The 16,697-nt window shown below is 52.3% G+C and overlaps 1 protein-coding gene across 1 annotated transcript in view; it reads right to left on the reverse strand.

Annotated features, from left to right (window-relative positions):
- Window positions 1-16,325: 16,325 nt before the first annotated feature.
- The window catches only part of Ubac2 (UBA domain containing 2), a 143,778-nt gene continuing 143,406 nt past the window's right edge, over window positions 16,326-16,697 (reverse strand). The window contains exon 9 of the mRNA XM_051195201.1: window positions 16,326-16,630. Coding sequence (XP_051051158.1) covers window positions 16,523-16,630 — 108 coding nt within the window. The 3' untranslated portion in view covers window positions 16,326-16,522. The remainder of the gene's footprint in view (window positions 16,631-16,697) is intronic.

Consider the following 16,697-nt stretch of genomic DNA (forward strand, 5'->3'; position numbering starts at 1 on the left):
TTCTCTTACTTGGTGGGCCCTGCTGGGCCTTTTCAGGTTGCTACTTAAGTATACGTATGGACACAGGCACTAGGCAATCACACTCACACACAGTGCATACCTGGCTCTCGGTGGCTACTCAGTAAATGGTTATACAGCGTGAGGGGGGCATCCCATAATATCTTGCCTTTCTTGGGCTTCATTGGCGGCAGCATTTAGCAAGGGGACTCTCAAGTGTCTTGAGGACATGAAGGACATTACTCAGTGAGGCTTGTGATGCGTGTGTCAGTCATTTATCTCTGAGAAGTGTTTCAGCTCCTCCTTACGTGGGCAGTAGGGAAGGGAATTTGTGGTAAAAATAGGAATCTATTTTTTAAACTAAGTTATCTTTGACAGACCTGGGATTTGGGAGGCATTGTTTAGGGCTCCAATTTACATATGTGAAAAATTGGGTACAATGGTCTCTGTCAGTAGGAGGCAAGTTTGGGGTGTGTTGACACATATTCTAGCCTATGGGAAACAGGAGCATGTGGGAAGCTATGCCAAGGCACAGGGAATTATGGGCGTGCTATTCCAACCAGGCGGCAGAGCTGGCTGCTGAAAGAGTTGCTCTCCATTTAGGTTTCAGAGCGAGCATCCAAAGAAAAAAAGCAGCCACATTTCAATGACAACAATCTCACAGCCGAGGCATAGTCTGCATCCGTGGATGTGGCGTCCTCGTTTATTAGCCAGTGCAATAGTGGTGAAAAACCATTTTCTGTGACATGGAAAGAAGCAAACAGTGATGGCCAGAAGGCAGCCCAGCCTCTTGCCTTTCCCTGCTGGTGAGGAGGCAATTTAATTTGCAAGAGAGCACCAGCTCTCGGAGTAATGCCTATCTGGGTTGCAAATGTGTCCCTCCAGCTCCATTAAGGCTTCTGGCCCAAACCACACAACCCAGGGAGTCTGGAGCCAGAGCCACCTCCCTCTGCTTTTCTCCTGAAAGCTGAGCGTGTATGTGAGTCCCCCGACAGCCCCTCACACTTTCCCTGGATCATTGCTCCCAGTTAGAGCAGAATAGTGACAGCTCTTGAATTTCCTGGTGCCGATGGCTGGGTCGTTACATGCGTGGTCTGAATCTTAGCTGGTGGGGGGTACACAATGGAGCAGAAATGAAACCGGCCTCCTGGGGCGGGGCGGCTTCCCTCCCTCACCCTCCCCATCAAAGCCAAGCAGCATCCTCGGCTGCCCCCCCACCCCGTGTTTCATTTTGTTGTTTTAGCAGAGGTGTAAAGGGAGGAAACGGTAGAGTCTAGATTCACGGATTGGATTTGTTTTCTACGGAAGGGCGAGTGCAAACGGGCACCCTTCCGTGTTTCAAAGAGTGGCAGACTGTTCAACAGGTCTTTGCTGATATCTTTGTGAGCTGATGTCCTCAGTGATGGAGGTGAATTAACAGGGACCTTCTTGGGCACCCGAAAGGCCTTTGATCTGATTGCAGATGCCTGCCCATCACCCTGGCTCTTGGCTCCAGCCCTTTCTGCTGTTACTGTAGTGCCGCCCTAACCTTAGCCTGTCCCCGCACCCCCCCCCCCAAAGGACAGACCAGAGTCACCTCATGTCATTGATATACCCATAATGGTGCTGTGGACTGTGCTTGGAGGAGACACTTCAGAGGACTTCCGGAAGCCCTCTCGATAGCTCTCCTCACATGAGACTGCATCATTAATAGCTGATTGCTCTTTCCAGCCAAACCTGTGTGGGTCTCAAAAGACAGGTACTTTTCGTGGGAACGGAGCAGCGATGAGACAGTAACGCCTCCGTGGCAAGGCCTCCGCGAGCAGTATTTCCTAAGAGCAGAAGCGCACTCAGGGGGGATATTCTGTACCATCGAGGAAAGGACCATCGGATCAGGAGCATACCTCTGGCGGGTGTGAGGCAAGAGCTCACAGCACACCAGTCTGGTGGCTGGCCCTGGAACTGGATGGTTTGTTTTCTTTTCTGAGGTTTGTACCAACATCAACAAAGCGGCAGGAGACTCCAGGTGAGAGTCAGGTGGCCCCAGCTGTGACTGTTCAACCCTTGCCACCTCCCTCGACACACAGCTGTGGTGACAGCTCCACCCACCCCTCCTTGGGTGTGACTCTTCTGTGGCTTCCAGCAGGGCAGAGCATCCTGAGCAACCGTCTCCTGCCAAGTAACAAGGGAAAGAAAAAGCCCAGGTCTGTCCCTGGGCTCAGTCCCTTGGAGAATCAGAATACATATAAGTCCGGTGAATTCCTGTCCAGGGCCAGGCAAGCAGAGAGGGGCAGGGATTGGGGATTGTAAGTTCTACACAGGTGGGAGGCTTCAGAGGAGGGGGCAGTGGCAAGACCTCCAGGGAAGCATCGCCTGTGGTCAGTGGGAAGGCGCACAGGCTGCCAAGGGCTTGGCTGCTGCCGAGGCAGGAGGTGTCATGTCCTGAGGGGGAACCACATGAAATGCCAAAAGGAGGCAGCGCTGGAGTCCAGGCACTGTGGCAGTGAGTCTCAAGCCAGGTGTGTCCAAAACAGACCATCAAAACCCGGAAACAAACCATGCAGTGGGCATCAGACGGCTGTGCGTGTGCTTGGGTTGATTCCGTGCGCTGCGGGACTGACCTGTGGCTTGGGCCCTCCTGAGCCGAACTCAGTGTGGTTTGAGAATGAGCTGCCCTGGGGAGGAAAGGTGTGAGAAGAGCCACCCTCCTGCTGACAGCTGGCAATCTCAAGTAGACATAGGTACTTAGGGCGTGTCCTGTAGACGGGTCTACTCCAAAGAGTCTTTATTCACTGAGGACTCAAGGCCAGGGGCCGGGTGGTTTGTCAGAGAGAGAGAGAGAGAGCAAATAAATGCATGCGTATTTATGGGCATGTAGCTGTGTGTGTAAGATTCCAAAACAAAGCCAGGGCTGAACAGCAGACTGGTAAAGGCAGGTTTTAGGCAGAAACTGTTGCAATAGGAGAAACGGGGTTTCCAGTGTCACAGGGTGAGCATAGCTTTGCACATGCTAGACAGGGGCTGTACCACTAAGCCGTGCCCACAAGTCCTTGCTGTCAACAGAGCTAGGCTCTGTTTTGAACCGCCACAGACAAGCAGAGGTCATTGACAAAAAGCAGGAATGTAGAGGAATTTACTAGAACACATGCATGGAGTCAGGAGCTCTTGCTGCTTCAGCCTGTTAGGGTTCCTGCTAGCGGTGGGCAAAGGTGCCCAGACAGGAGGAGAGAAGTGAGAAACCGGGCCACACGTGAGGGTGATTGGATGTCGTGAGTGGAGGTGGTCTCTCTAAACGGGTTAGTGGGTCTGTCTTGGGGTTACTGGTGAGATCTAGGCTCATACAGAAAATGAGTTTGGACATGTAGGGAAAGGACAATGCATAATTGAACTGTCCTGGTCAAAGCCCTACTTCAAGGTCACCTAGATCAATGGATAAGTCACCCAGCTGCCTCTTTAAGTGACGTACTGGGTTAGGTGGCCTGGTCCCATCACATTTCCATCACATCCTTGCCCATCCTCTTGAAGCAGTTGCCAGGAAACAGTGTAGCCTGGGTCTCTGCAAGTCCCTGGCGTCCTCTGACTGTGGCTGCCACTGTGTTGGTCTCCTGCAGCTGCTACACGAAGTGCCATGAACTGGGCAGCCCAAGACATCAAACACGCACTCTACCGTGTTTCTGGAGGCTGTGGACTGTCTCGTAGCTACCTATAGATCTCTGGCCACCTTGGCCGTTTATATTAATACAGCATGCTGCTCCCATCTCTGCCTCTGGAGCTTTTACATGGGTTGGCACAGCACACCGTTCACTCCAAAGGGACCGAGAGAGTTTATTCTGAGCCAAGGCTGAGTGGCATGAGCAGAGAATATGGGTGAAACTTGTCCCAAGGGACGTGTTCCATTTTCTAATTGGTTATATGACGTTTGATCATCTTGGGACAAAAGGCAGTCTTAAATCTAGGCATCTCCCAAATACGTTGCTGGGAGCGTCAGGTAGGCATGTTTCAGCAAGACAGGGAAAGCTGTGTCCTAGCTCCCGGGTGCTATCCGATAACATTCTTGGTTAGGGGGTGGAAAGGGCAGGTCTGCCAAGAGGAAAAGTCAGAAGATTTTACGTGGTAGTCAAAGGTGCTAGGTCAGGTCCAGCAAAGGGATGAAAGGTAGCCCAAAACGACATGGCTCCCCATCTGTCACATTCCAGCTCACCACAACCAGGCGGTTCTTAACAGTCAGTCTATAAAATCTTTCAACATAAGCATGGCATTTTCACAAGAGTCATTTGCCGTTTGTTTGTTTGTTTGTTTTTTATAAAGCTGCCAGCCATCTTGAACCTCCGTTAATAATCTCGTCTTCACTGGATGATGTCTTCAGATGTCCTACTGTTAATTAAGGTCATACTCACAGGTTTTAAGAGACGAAGGGTTCGTCGTGTCCTTTGGGGGGGGCACACTTCCACCCTAAACATCCTCCATTCCTGAACACTGGTCTTCCTAGACACCCTCCCCGCTTAGAGCTCCATCCGCTCCCACCCGCCTCCAGATCTCTGCCTCCAGTCCCACTAACAAGGGGAGGGTGAAGGGGGAGAAGAGTTTGCTTTAAACGCTGGTTGGCTACAAGGAGGTGAACTTTGGTGCCTTTGTTTCTCGGACCCTGCCAAAATGGCCCCATGGGAAAGCGAAAGCATTAAGGAGGTCATGTGGCTCTCAGGGGTCCTTGCCCTGTGAGCTCAGAACAGAGCATGGAAGCCGAGAGAGAGGGTGAAATGACTGTGGTTGCAGGGGTGACTGGGGAATTTTACTCTTAGCTTCTAACCGTTTTAACCACTTGCCATTTTGAGGGTGACAGCAGGGAATTTCACAAATCAGCACAGAGACACTCAAATGCTCTAAGTACTCTTGGTTTTCTGCAGGGAACACATTCCCACCGAAAGCCCCTGCTTCCTGGGCATGACCACAACCGTGAGGAAACCACACCAGCTTTCACTACAGCTTTCTTCCTCACTTGGCCAAGTGACCGTGTCAGGGGCAGGCGTGGAGGTCGGGACTGCTGTGTGATGCTCGTGGCAGCCTGCGTGAGACAGGCCATCTCGCCCTTGGGGCACACTAACTCAGTGCACCAGTGTCTCTGTTCCTCTCTGGGTTGTGGGAACCCAGAAAGTGGTGTTTTCTCTTTTATATTAACTAACTTACTGATGAATTTTAAATATTTATGTGTACGCGTGTCTTACCCGTATGCATCAGTGTGTACCATGTGTATACTTAGTGCCCAAGGAAGTTTGAAGAAAGCACAGGGTCCTCTAGAACTGAAGTTACAGACTCTGAGCCACTACAGAAGCAAGCCTAGGTCGTCGGCAAGGGCAGCAAAGGTTCTTAACCCCCGAGTCCTCTCTGCAGCCCCCAAAAGTTGCATTTTTAAATGCCCAAGACCCATGATACCTGTAGTATCTGGATCCAGGCAATGCTCTGACGGTTCTGATATGGGACAGACAGCGTAAGTGGCAGGCCCTAGGGAGTGAGGAGTCCTCTGGGGGTGTGTGCCTGTGGGCGCACGCACGCACGCATGCACACACACACACACACAGACACACATGTGCATGAGCACACACTTCATGCACCCACACAATGCTAGTATGACTTCCCTTGGTAAGCGGTACATATAATACAAACTACTAGGAATTCATGGATGCTCTGTGGCAGAAGAGCGAGAAACCCTGGCCTTGCACTAAGTGTTCCCGAGAGAGAGGTGGACAGGCGTCTGCTCACCCCACCAAGGGCACCATTGACAGAACAAAGAAACGATGCCACCTAAGTCTAGTCTGGTGAGCCAGTGAGTTTATTGTTCATTAGGATTATTTACATCGTCAAAAAAGGCTCCACTCAAACCTTGGTAACCTTCTCAAAGAAGGGCTGATGGGAGATGCCATTCTGTATATGTTTCTCATATTGGTTAATGCTGTTGGCCAATAGGAAAGGAGGGTAGGCGGGACTAGGAGACAAGTTATATTGCACCTCCAGAGGCCACAGGAAGCTGGTGGAGTCTCTGGGATTTCAGGTGGGAGTAAGGTGAACGGTGACGTCCCCCCCCCTCCGCCTCCCCTCCTCGGTGATGGAGCCTCTCCAGGCCTGATCCACAGAGAAACCGCCCTGGCCGACATCCCGTAGGGACTGAGTCAGCGCGGAGATGAATGTACAGGATGTGGACAAGGACACTAAGGAGAGGTTGCCTGTGAAACATGCCTTTCAAAAACAAACATTTGTGAAGGGGAGAGGAAGTAGCTTGTGGGTAGGGAGGTGCCTCCGTCACTGCTGTATCGCTGTGAAGAGAGACACATGGCCAAGGCAGCTCTCTTACATTTCTGGAGGTGGCTCTTCCAGGGTCCCCGGCTCAGTTCATTATCATCGCAGTAGGGGGCGTGGCACGTGGCAGGGGGCGTGGCACGTGGCAGGGGGCATGGCACGTGGCAGCAGGCGTGGCACGTGGCAGCAGGTGTGGTGCTGGAGATGTAGCTGAGAGCTCCATCCTCGTGCACAGCAGAGAGGCTGGGCCTGCCATGGGCTTTTGGAATCTCAAAGCCCCCCCCCCAGTGGGCAGGTTTCCTCCTCCAAGGCCACACCTCCTCATCTTTGCAATCTTCTCACAGTGCTGCTTTACCCCCCCCCCCCCCCGTGACTAAGCGGTCAAATGTATAAAACTACGGGGCCCATTTTTATTCAGATAACCATAGGGGCTCGGAGTGCCCAGGGAGGAACCTCACACCTCCATCTGGACTCTCAGGTTTGGCGAGAACATGTAACTGGGGTCGGCTATGTAGTCATGAAATTAACAATATTTTGGAATTTTTTTTTTTAAATTAATCCTCAAAAATCAGATTCTAGCTTATTAGCTTTTTTAATTATCAAGAAGATGCAATGAATATAGTGTTTAAGAAACAAGCTTGGTGCCTGAGGGATGCCTCAGTGAGCAAAGGTGTTTGTAGAAATCACAGGCCAACGGGAGGAGAGAATCGTCTCTTCAAAGTTGTCCTCAAGACTTTAACACACATGCCGTAGCACGCACATATGTGTGCACGAACACCACATACAAATAATAAATGCACATTTTCAAAAGTAAGAAAAGCGTGTGAGGGACAGACTTGGGTTGCTCGCCCCTGGGTCCCCAGGGCAGCCCTCGGGGCTCGGCAGAACTGGGGAGGAGAGGCTCCTCAAGCCATCCAGTCCATGAGAAGGGAAGGGCCTGTGGAGCACTGAATGGTTTTGTCATAGCAGGGTCTTACTTCAGGTGTCTGTCAGGGCTTGAGTGTGTCCCCTCAAATTCATATGTAGGAGTTGTGATGCCTAGAGCCACACAGAGCGACCCTGTTTAGAGATGCAGCCTGGAAAGAGGTAAATTAAAACAAAGTCACTGAACAGGTTGCTAATTCTGGACACAAACAGGTATGGAGAGAGGCCACATGAAGGCACAGAAAATACCGTCTTCAGGAGACACCAACCCTGTGAGCACCTTGATCTGGGCTATGTAACCTCTAGAAATGCAAGAAAATTCCCGGGCTGGAAACCCACCAGGCTTTACCATTACAGTCTGAGATGACTAACAGTGCCTTCAAAACTGCTTTGCCTTTCCCTTTGCTGTGGCTGGATTAAACCCAGGCCTTGTGCATGCATGCTGGGCCAGTGCTCTACTGCTGACCTCCCTCCATTCCCACCGTGTGTGTGTGTGTGTGTGTGTGTGTGTGTGTGTGTGTGTGTGTGAGCACACATGTATGCAGATGTGTAACACTTAGAGTAGGGTGTCACGTGTACTGGAGGCTGACCTTCTGGTGTCCTTTAGATATCCCAAATGCAAGGCTGGCTGGCCTCTGGGCCATACGTACAGAATCTGCTCTGAAGTGTCCAAGTGTTCGGGGCCTAAGGTTCTGCACCACTTAGCTCTGCTCTCTCCAGGCCAAGCTCATGCCCTGCATTTCCAGACTGAGTTTCTGGTAGCCTTGGGCTGATTTTTCTTGCTTGCTCATCAGTGCTGTTCTGCTGAACACTTCTGCAGAAGTCTGACTCTTATCTCCTAATTGCTGCTGTTCACCTAACTCAGACACAGTGTGGGGACATGATGGCAAGGCCAGCGGTAACCACAGCCCTTTCCACAGACTCCGCTGCACACCTGCTCTGGCAGAGGCTGAAAAGCAGGCACACTGGAGATGCACGAGAGACTGAGGTAAGTTCCTACCAACACTTGCGTGCCCTGGTGCCCTGTAAAGAGGTCCTGACCTCCTATCAGGCAGGTGGGCCGAAGGGGCCTTCTCCGGATGGGGCCATCAGCAGATGGGAGTTGAGGTGCCCACAGAAGCCACTGGCAACTTTGGACGCTGCCTTCAACTGCATAACGGAGACACTAGTGAGCAAGACCCCCGATGCTGCTCTCAGCTCGAGAATTCGGTGAACCGTGAGCGCAAGAGGCGTAAGTGTGTCAGAGATCAGCTTTCCTGTGAGTCCACAGGAGTGCAAGAGCTGTAAGTGCATCCGTTTCCCGTGAATTCACAGGTTTTGCCATCCGCCTGGCTTTGATGTCTCCTTTTGACTCTGTGGGTGGCCTGCTCCTAGTCACCTGTGTGCTGTTATTGGTTTTCCTCTAGAGAAACTCATCTATCTACACAGTGACCCAGTGGCCACTCACTGTTAAATCTTAAACCCAGAGAAGGGAGGAAATGTCTCTAGGATACCGTACTGTTCAGTTGCTATGATCAAACGTCTTGTACTCTATGGGTGGGGACTCCTGGACTGTTAGCGTGTGCAGTGGCAGGAATTAGAGCAGCTGGGACACTCAGAACAAATCTCACTGGAGATGTCCCTCTTGACTGTGGCAGCCTGAGCAACTTTTTGTAGCTCCCACGGGAGCTCGCTCAGGCACCCTCGCTTGCCAGTGTGGGTACCCGGTGAGGCCTGATACTGACTGGCCCAGGCAGCTGGTTCTCTGCACATCAGATCTCACTCACCAAGAGATGGCTGTGCCCAAGCCTCGCTGACTCAGATGTGCCCACTGCTTTGAAATGAAATAATCTGGGTACTATGAAAATTGACGAATAGCAAATGACGAAGGTGGGAAATGCGCTCGATTCCTAGCACCGAAAGAGGGAAAAGGAGGGTGCTTTCCCCAAGCACTGAGCCGAGGTTGGCAATCAGCTCCCCAAACCAAACTGCTTTCAAAGTAGGAGTATACAACCAGAAGAAATACCCCCCCCCCATGGCTCCATTCAGCCCTCAGTTTTGATGATGAAAACCTAACAGGATCTCAGTGATGTGGTGTGGGCTGTGAATTACTCGCCGATCATCGCATCACTCAAGCGGCTGAGCAAAAAAAGAAATGGTGTGATTTCAAGGCGAGCTTGGGTCACACAGTGAGGGCCCATCTGTAAAGAAACACAGAATAACGTGTTGGGGTCAGTGGGTGGAGAGCTCGCCTGGTGTATACAGTGCCCTGGGGTTGGGGTCTGGGGAAGGAGCTCGGTGGGTGGAGGGTTTGCCTGGTGTAGACAGAGCCCTGGGTTTGAGTCCCAGAACTGAATAACAGAATGTGATGATACACAACTGCAACCCGATCACTGAGGAGGTAGAGGCAGAAGGGTCAGAAGTTCAAGGTCATCCTTGGCTACACAGAAAATTTGAGGCCAGCCTGGGCTACTTGAGACCCTACCAAACAAGACAAAATAAAATAACACATTCAAAACCATACCAATAATTAACTAAAGAAATAGGGTTTTTTGTTTGTTTGTTTTGAGATAGGGTTTCTCTGTTTAGTCCAGGCTGTTCTGGAATTATCTCTGTAGACTAGGCTGGCCTTGAACTCACAATCCCAAGTGCTGGGATTAAAGGCATGTGTCACCACCGTCCGGCAACATAGGAATCATGTACACTTGTACTATGCTTAACCTAAATTGTCTTAACTAGCAGTGAACATCCTGGGATATGAGAGCTTCTAGTAGGTTCCCCTGGTGTCAGAGCGGTGGGGTTGACCCTGCAGGGCAGGGATGATAATTTGTAAATATTCGTAGGTACCTCGGTTGCTCACTCAATGAATACTTATGTGCACCGAGGGCTAGGACTAAAGGAAAGTAGCTGCACCTGGTCACAGAAGCTTCAATTGCCGGGCTATCTGTCTCACTTCATGCCTTCACTGCAAACCCCAGACCTAAGGCCCCGACACAAGGGCTCAGGTTCGGGTGGCCCTTGACCCTGGGCGGGCCTTCAGCTGCCTCCCACCAGATGAGAAGCAACCAAATCTTCAAACTGGTTTTTCACACACTGGAGGGGTTTGAGCTCTAAATCTAGAAAGCCTGTAATCTGAAGCTTGTTACAGTTTGGAAGTCATTCACACAGTCAGAAATAATACAAACAGGGAGCGGGCATCGGGTTTATTCTTTTGACACTATTTATTTTAACCTTTTACACTGATTGTGTGTGTGCGCGCGTGTGCACATACATGTGCCCACATGAGCCTCGACACATGTGACGGTCACAGGACAACTCTGGGGAGTGGATTCTCTCCCTACACCGTGTGAGTCCTGGGGACAACGCTCAGGCTGTCAGGCTTGGCTCTCTCCCACTGGGCCATCTGGCCAGTCTCTCTCAGTTTGACCCTGCCGTCTAAGCTGGAGCTCCCTTCTCTTATGGGATAGGAGGGGGCCCAGACTTGGTATCCCCTCTCTGCTACAGGCTTGGCTTGGACAAGTATTTGCTGGACCTTTTCTGCTCAAATAAAACCAGCCCTTCAGCTAGTTCACCGAATGCGGCAGGCGCCAGTACACCTCAAACTTTTAGAAGACTGGCAAAGTCCCCCAGGGTCCTTACAGCTTTATTCATGAGGAGAGACTGAGGCTCAGTCCTGGGTCACACAGACAGGTTTTGCCAAGTCTGCACGGACATGCCAAGCCAACGAGCCTGCACACACAGAGACACTTGTGCTTCCCATCAATCCTCTGGCCTGCATACAGGGAGGGAGGGAGAAGAACATATTTCTAAATAGAAAACGCTGTATCAGGACAGTGCTGTCTCTGGGCGACAGGGCTGATCAGAAGAAAGGAGCTATTGCCTTCCGAGAGCCTTTGCCCTTAGCACTGGGAGCTACCTGACAATTCCCCCTTTACAGGGAAAGGGACTATCCAGCAATGGATGGCAGGTTGGGGTTGGATTACAGGGACAATTTAACATCCATGGTCCTCTGCACTTAACTGACCCTAGGGTTTGTTCCTGGTCAATGCCCAGGGGATTGCAAAGACTTACAGGTCTTTATACCATCTACCTAAAGTCCTGAATGTGCAGACCAGTGCTCTGCTGAGGTACCAACTAGCCACCTTTGCAGGGGCCTTTGTAAGGCAATATCGTCTAAGCAAAACTTCATGAGATCAGCTGCGTCCGATTCTGGTCTGTGAACTGCCTACTTTCCCTAGACGGAGTAGGCAGGGAAGGTTGTTGGACCCTGTCTGGCTACCCATCCCAGCCATTTGTGTTTAATTCTGCCCTGATGGCACGTACCTCATGGTAAGAGTATAGGCTTTAGAGGCTCCCAGGACAGCGAAAGGAGCCTTCATGTGTACCTCTAAGGGGAAGCCATCACTCATTCTGGGGCGACTATCAGTAATTCACCCACCCCCAGCCCCACCCCAGAACCACTTTGATCAGCAAACCCTCACCCATGCTCTGTAACAAACTCACTGCTTCCCTAGGGTGCCTTCAGTAGAACTATACTTTGGCTTGTGGTTGAGTCCTTTAGCAGGATGGGGTGGATGCTGTTTGCACCTAAACCAGGGAAGGAAGGTTCCCAGCAGGTCAAATGTAAACTCAAGTGTTGATCCTAAGATCTTGCACAGCCTTCAACCCTATTGAGGAAGTCATCATCCTTGTGTTAGGAGAAAGCCTAGCTCACTCCTGTACTCACAGATCTGTGTGTGTGTGTGTGTTGGGGACACCTGTTGCACACGGGCTAATGGGTTTTTCTAGAAAGACACTGGCCTCATAGGATGACAGGTGGCCTTGTTTCTCTGTGGTACCCTTAGCTAGCAGTCAGGGCCTGCTGTGTTCTTAGGCCTGGTAAGGACAATCCCTGGGGAGTCTCAAGTTCCCCAAGGAGGCCTGTCCTTCAGTCTTCTCCAGCCAACAGCAGCAGAAGGGAGTGGCGTCACTGTGGTGAGGCCAGCAGTAGCTGGCCAGGGACTCAGGACAGGCAAGGCTGCAGGGGAGCTGGCTCCGGCCTCACGCTGACCTGACCAGGCTCCCTTTGCCCTCCTGGACCCCATCTTCTCACTCAGAAAGTATGGCTCACATAAGGGGGGGCCTCTTCAGTTCAAACACCCTGAACTTGAAAGTGGGAACAGATGTCACCGTATTGCGTGCGTGTGTGCGTGCGTGCGTGCGTGCGCGCGTGTGTGCGTGTCACTGCGGTGGGGTACTGTCCTGCCTGAGAGACGTGGACACCAGTCACGTCTGAGAGAGCAATGGTCACCCTTTCTTGCTTCTGCTGATGGGGTCACGCTACACTTTGCTCTGGTAAAGGTGATGGATGGCTCTGGAATGTCTGGGTCAGGTCAGCTGGAGGCAGCTCCTCAGAGTCATCAAGGTTTTGGCGTCTGTACCTCTGAGGGCCTAGAAACGGTGCCTGGTTGAGAGGATTTCTGTGCACCTCCCACACTCCTCGAGGGCCAGGACTCCTCTTCTTCCGCTCAGTCCATGTTTCCTCAAACTCCACAGTAGCTCAGAACATCCTTGCAAGTTTCTTAGAACTCCGTGAATCGCTAAGGCTCTAAGCCTTCCAAACTTCCAGAACACAGTGGCAGACCAGGGCCCTAGAGCTGACCGGCAGCAATGGGTCCTTGGGCTCTCCTCATGTCCGAAGATCAGTCATCCCTAGGGCCCCAGACCCACGGCCTCTTCTCTGCTAAGTAGGAAAACTCGAGGAGCCTTTCCATTCCTCTCCCTCCATCCCCTCCCTCCACCCTCCTCCTCCCCTCCCTCCTCCCCTCCCTCCTCCTCCCCTCCCTCCCTCTCCCTCCCCCCCTCCATTTCTGGACTCAGGCTCTCACTCTCGGCCAGGCTTGCCTCCCTGGGTGCTGGAGTTACACCCCTGTGTCAGCACTCCTAGTTTATTCTTCATTCTTGCCCGGTCTCCTCCCTCTAGCTCTGGAGACAGAGGGCTTCCCTCTGGTGTCTTCAGTGAACCCTCTCCATTCTCGGTGGCCCCTCCTGACAGCTCTCTGGGGCCTGGGTCTTGGAGTCTGTGTTGCTCTTCCTCCTCACTTCTGTAAGGTGTTCCCCCTCACCCCCCCCCCTGCTTTCCCCACAGGGGCTGCCCTCTGCTGACTCTCCAGCCTCCCCCAGAGTTCCTAGTGCCAGGATGCCATTAACCCTATCCTCTCCTCTCCCGTCCCTAACAAGCCCCTTATCCTCCCAGCCCAGCTCTCCAGCCTACCTCTTTCCAGACTGATACTCTAGGTATGCACCTCTAGCCCAGTCCAGCCTCCACCCTCTCTCTGCTTTGGTCCCCACCGCTCCGGAGTGCAGCGTTAAAATCGAGCCTCTGGGATCGGCTCTCTGCTACACACAGCTAAATTAAGGAATTTCATAAATTCACGTGAGTCTAGCTCCCCTCACCTAAGATTTCAGTTTCAGAACTAAAATTTTCTTTGGGCCCAATCTTAGCCCAACGTTCTGGGTCTATGTCCTCATAAAACACTACATCTGTCAGGGGACCTGAAGAAAGTAATCTCACAAATGATACACCAGTTGCTAGCTGTGTAATGCTTGAGTTTACGGTTTTAGAGACTCCCATTCAATTTAACAACAGCTGTGAGAAGAACACGAACCCAGTGACCTAGAAAACATCTAAACGACATTGGGGTGTGCTAACAGCTTTGTGTTCGGTTTGCCAGGAGTTACTGCTTTCTAATCCTATGCTGTCTGCTTAAGCTGGGACTTGAGAAGCAGGGTTCCCTTAGCTATCACAACAGTCAATTTTCCTTGGTGACACGTGTGTGGATTTGGAATCACCATGGAAACGCCTCTGGGTATCCAACCCAAAATGTAGGCTGCCCCATCCCATGGGCTGGGAAAAGCAGAGAGAGCTAAGCACAGCGTTCAGCCCATTCCTGAAGGCGGACGCTCACTCGCTGGGCATAACCGGCTGCCTCCTGCTCCTACAGCTGTGCCTTCCACTCCCCACACCCAGAGGCAGAACAAACTGAAGTCACTTTTGACAGGCATTTTGTCAACAGCACCGAGTGACAGCCGTGGGAAGACATACTTATCCACTATGGATGACTTTCCCCCAGTCCCTTCCCATCCCAGTCTGGGATGTGTTTGCCTGAAAACGGCCAACCATCTGCACAAAGCCAACAGCCTTACGGCTTTTCTAGACCCAATCAAATAGCACCCTCGCGCTTTGCTGTGGCCTTCCTTTCGGGGTGACGTGGACCCGAAAGAGTCCCAGGAATCTCGACAAGGTGGAGATGTCCTCAGGCATTCACAGTCCTGCCAGGAAAGGCCGCACTTGTCACTGCGTGCAGGAGGTAAGAGTGAGCAGGGTGGTAACCCGGGGCAGAGCGTGTGCGGGAGTGAGAGGCAGGCACGTGCCGGGCATGCGAGTGGGAACCTGCAGGGCGACAGGCGACAAGGACACGGTTTGGCAGCCGCACCTCTGGAGGAAGGCCCCAAGACTGAGTCTTCAGCAGGGGATGCCACTTGGCCATCGACCCTCTACAGGACTGAAGCGGAGGGTTCTTGGGGCAGGGCGGCGTCTCTCTGAAACATAATCCCAGTTAGCAGGGAGCCCTTGCCTTCTGGAACCCAGTCTCTAACTGGATGCCAGTCAGTGAGACTGTGGCTATGGGGAAGGCTTGTTTTTCCCTGGCTGGAACTGTGGTAAGGCGGAGAAAGCAAGAGGTGTGAGTGTGTGTGTGTGTGCATGTGTGCATGTGTGTGCGTGCACATGTGTACACGCATGTGCCTGTCTGTGTGTCTCTGTGTGTGCATGTTTGTGTGTCTGTGTCCGTGCATGTGTGCGTGTGTGTATGTGCACGCACATGTGTACACACGTGTGCCTGTGTGTGCATGTTTGTGTGTCTGTGTGAGTGTGTGTGCATGTTTGTGGACTGTGGCTCCCTGTCTCGGCAGTTAATAGAGGGTGGGTCTCAGAGTGTCCTGTGCTCAGGCGCATGTCACATGGCCTTGGTCAGGGAAGGAAGGTGGCCACTGTCCTCACACACTGAGTTAGGCTTGCAGAGTCACGTAACCCTGTTCTGCGCGGCAGGGTTCCAGGCTCAGAATCACAGGCTTCGGCGCAGTGACAGCCGTCAGCGCTGCCCATAGTGACAATGTGACAGAAGGGGACACTCACTGCACAGGCCTTCAGCCTTCTCAAGAAACCTGGCTAGTCTGGCTCCATTTTTTCCTTTATGGTGGAACTGCCTAGAATAAAGTTTTACTTAGAGACGTCTAATAAAAATTATTGAAAAGCAAAACACATATGAACTTTATTGTACGTGTCACACACCTAAATTCGCATCAATTTGACACATTGCTGCTCATTTTGCAGAACACACCCACAGGTCACGCCCACAGGACACACCCACAGGACACGCCCAGTGCAGTTTGCTTATAGGACAATCAATTCCTAGAGCTGTTCTTGCTCACAGGGCTGCCTCCTCCCTAACTGTGTCCGCCAGAGGGTGGTGCCTCACCCTCCACAAGGGGACAAGGATGGGGCTGGGGATAATCTGCAGGGGAAGAGCTGGTGGTGTGTGCACAGGGCCAGCAGCTTAGCCCAAGCGGGCCTGCGGGCCAGGATGAGCAGCTCTTCTCTCCTGGCGCTGAGCCATGCCAGCCAGCCCGGTGCTCCCTGCACGGGCCCCACAGGTCTCTAGAAAGCAGCTGTTATGTCTGTTCCTTGTCTAACCCCTCAGCCTGAGGGACATTCTGAGCAAAGCAAACCCCACCTAAGTACTGGGCAGCTGGGCAGCGCTGGGCCGTTTTCTTTACTGAAAGCGGGTAGGGGTTGAGCCAGAGGGTCTCGTCTCCTGCTCCCTCCCTCATGGAGGCCTGGAGGGCACCGCCCAAGGCGCAGAACAGCCGCTGGGGAGTGAGCACAGCTTTAATGGAAAGGACAGTCCACACAGAGACTGTGACACATCCTGTCTGAGGTCGCACGGCCTGTCCCCCTCTACTGAGATGAGGACCAGCGACTGCTCCTCTTGAGCATCACGGCAGTGGGTCCTGTCTGCGTGCTACAAAACTGCCACAGACACCTGCAACCGCCACCCACATGAGCATGTTAGGGAATGACGCTTCTCCAAACCGAGAAAGGCCCAGTAAAAAAATAAAGGTAGAAAATACATGCTAATTTAATGGCAAACTTATCTGACACTACAATGGTGGCCATCTCGGAGCTGAGGACGGCCCGTGGTGGGGACCACCTTTCTTCCCTCCTGAGACCATCCGTGCTGGAGTCTGCTTGTTCCTCAGGCTGACGTGGTGGCAGGGACGCACCACTGTCATTCAACAGCTGGGCTGGATGTCAGTGCTGCAGCAGGAAGTTGGTGGCCATGTTGAGGTCGTTGTTTGAGGCCCTCAGAGCCTCCAAGGCATCCCCTCTGGAAAATCCCATCTCCATGAGCCGGGCAACCTGCAAAGAGATCAGGGAACTGAGGGCCAGCAACGCTAAAGTTCATCCTAAACCCAGCCCACCTTTT

The sequence above is a fragment of the Phodopus roborovskii genome, unplaced genomic scaffold, assembly GCF_943737965.1.
Source record: "Phodopus roborovskii unplaced genomic scaffold, PHOROB, whole genome shotgun sequence".
NCBI classification, from domain to species: Eukaryota; Metazoa; Chordata; class Mammalia; order Rodentia; family Cricetidae; genus Phodopus; species Phodopus roborovskii.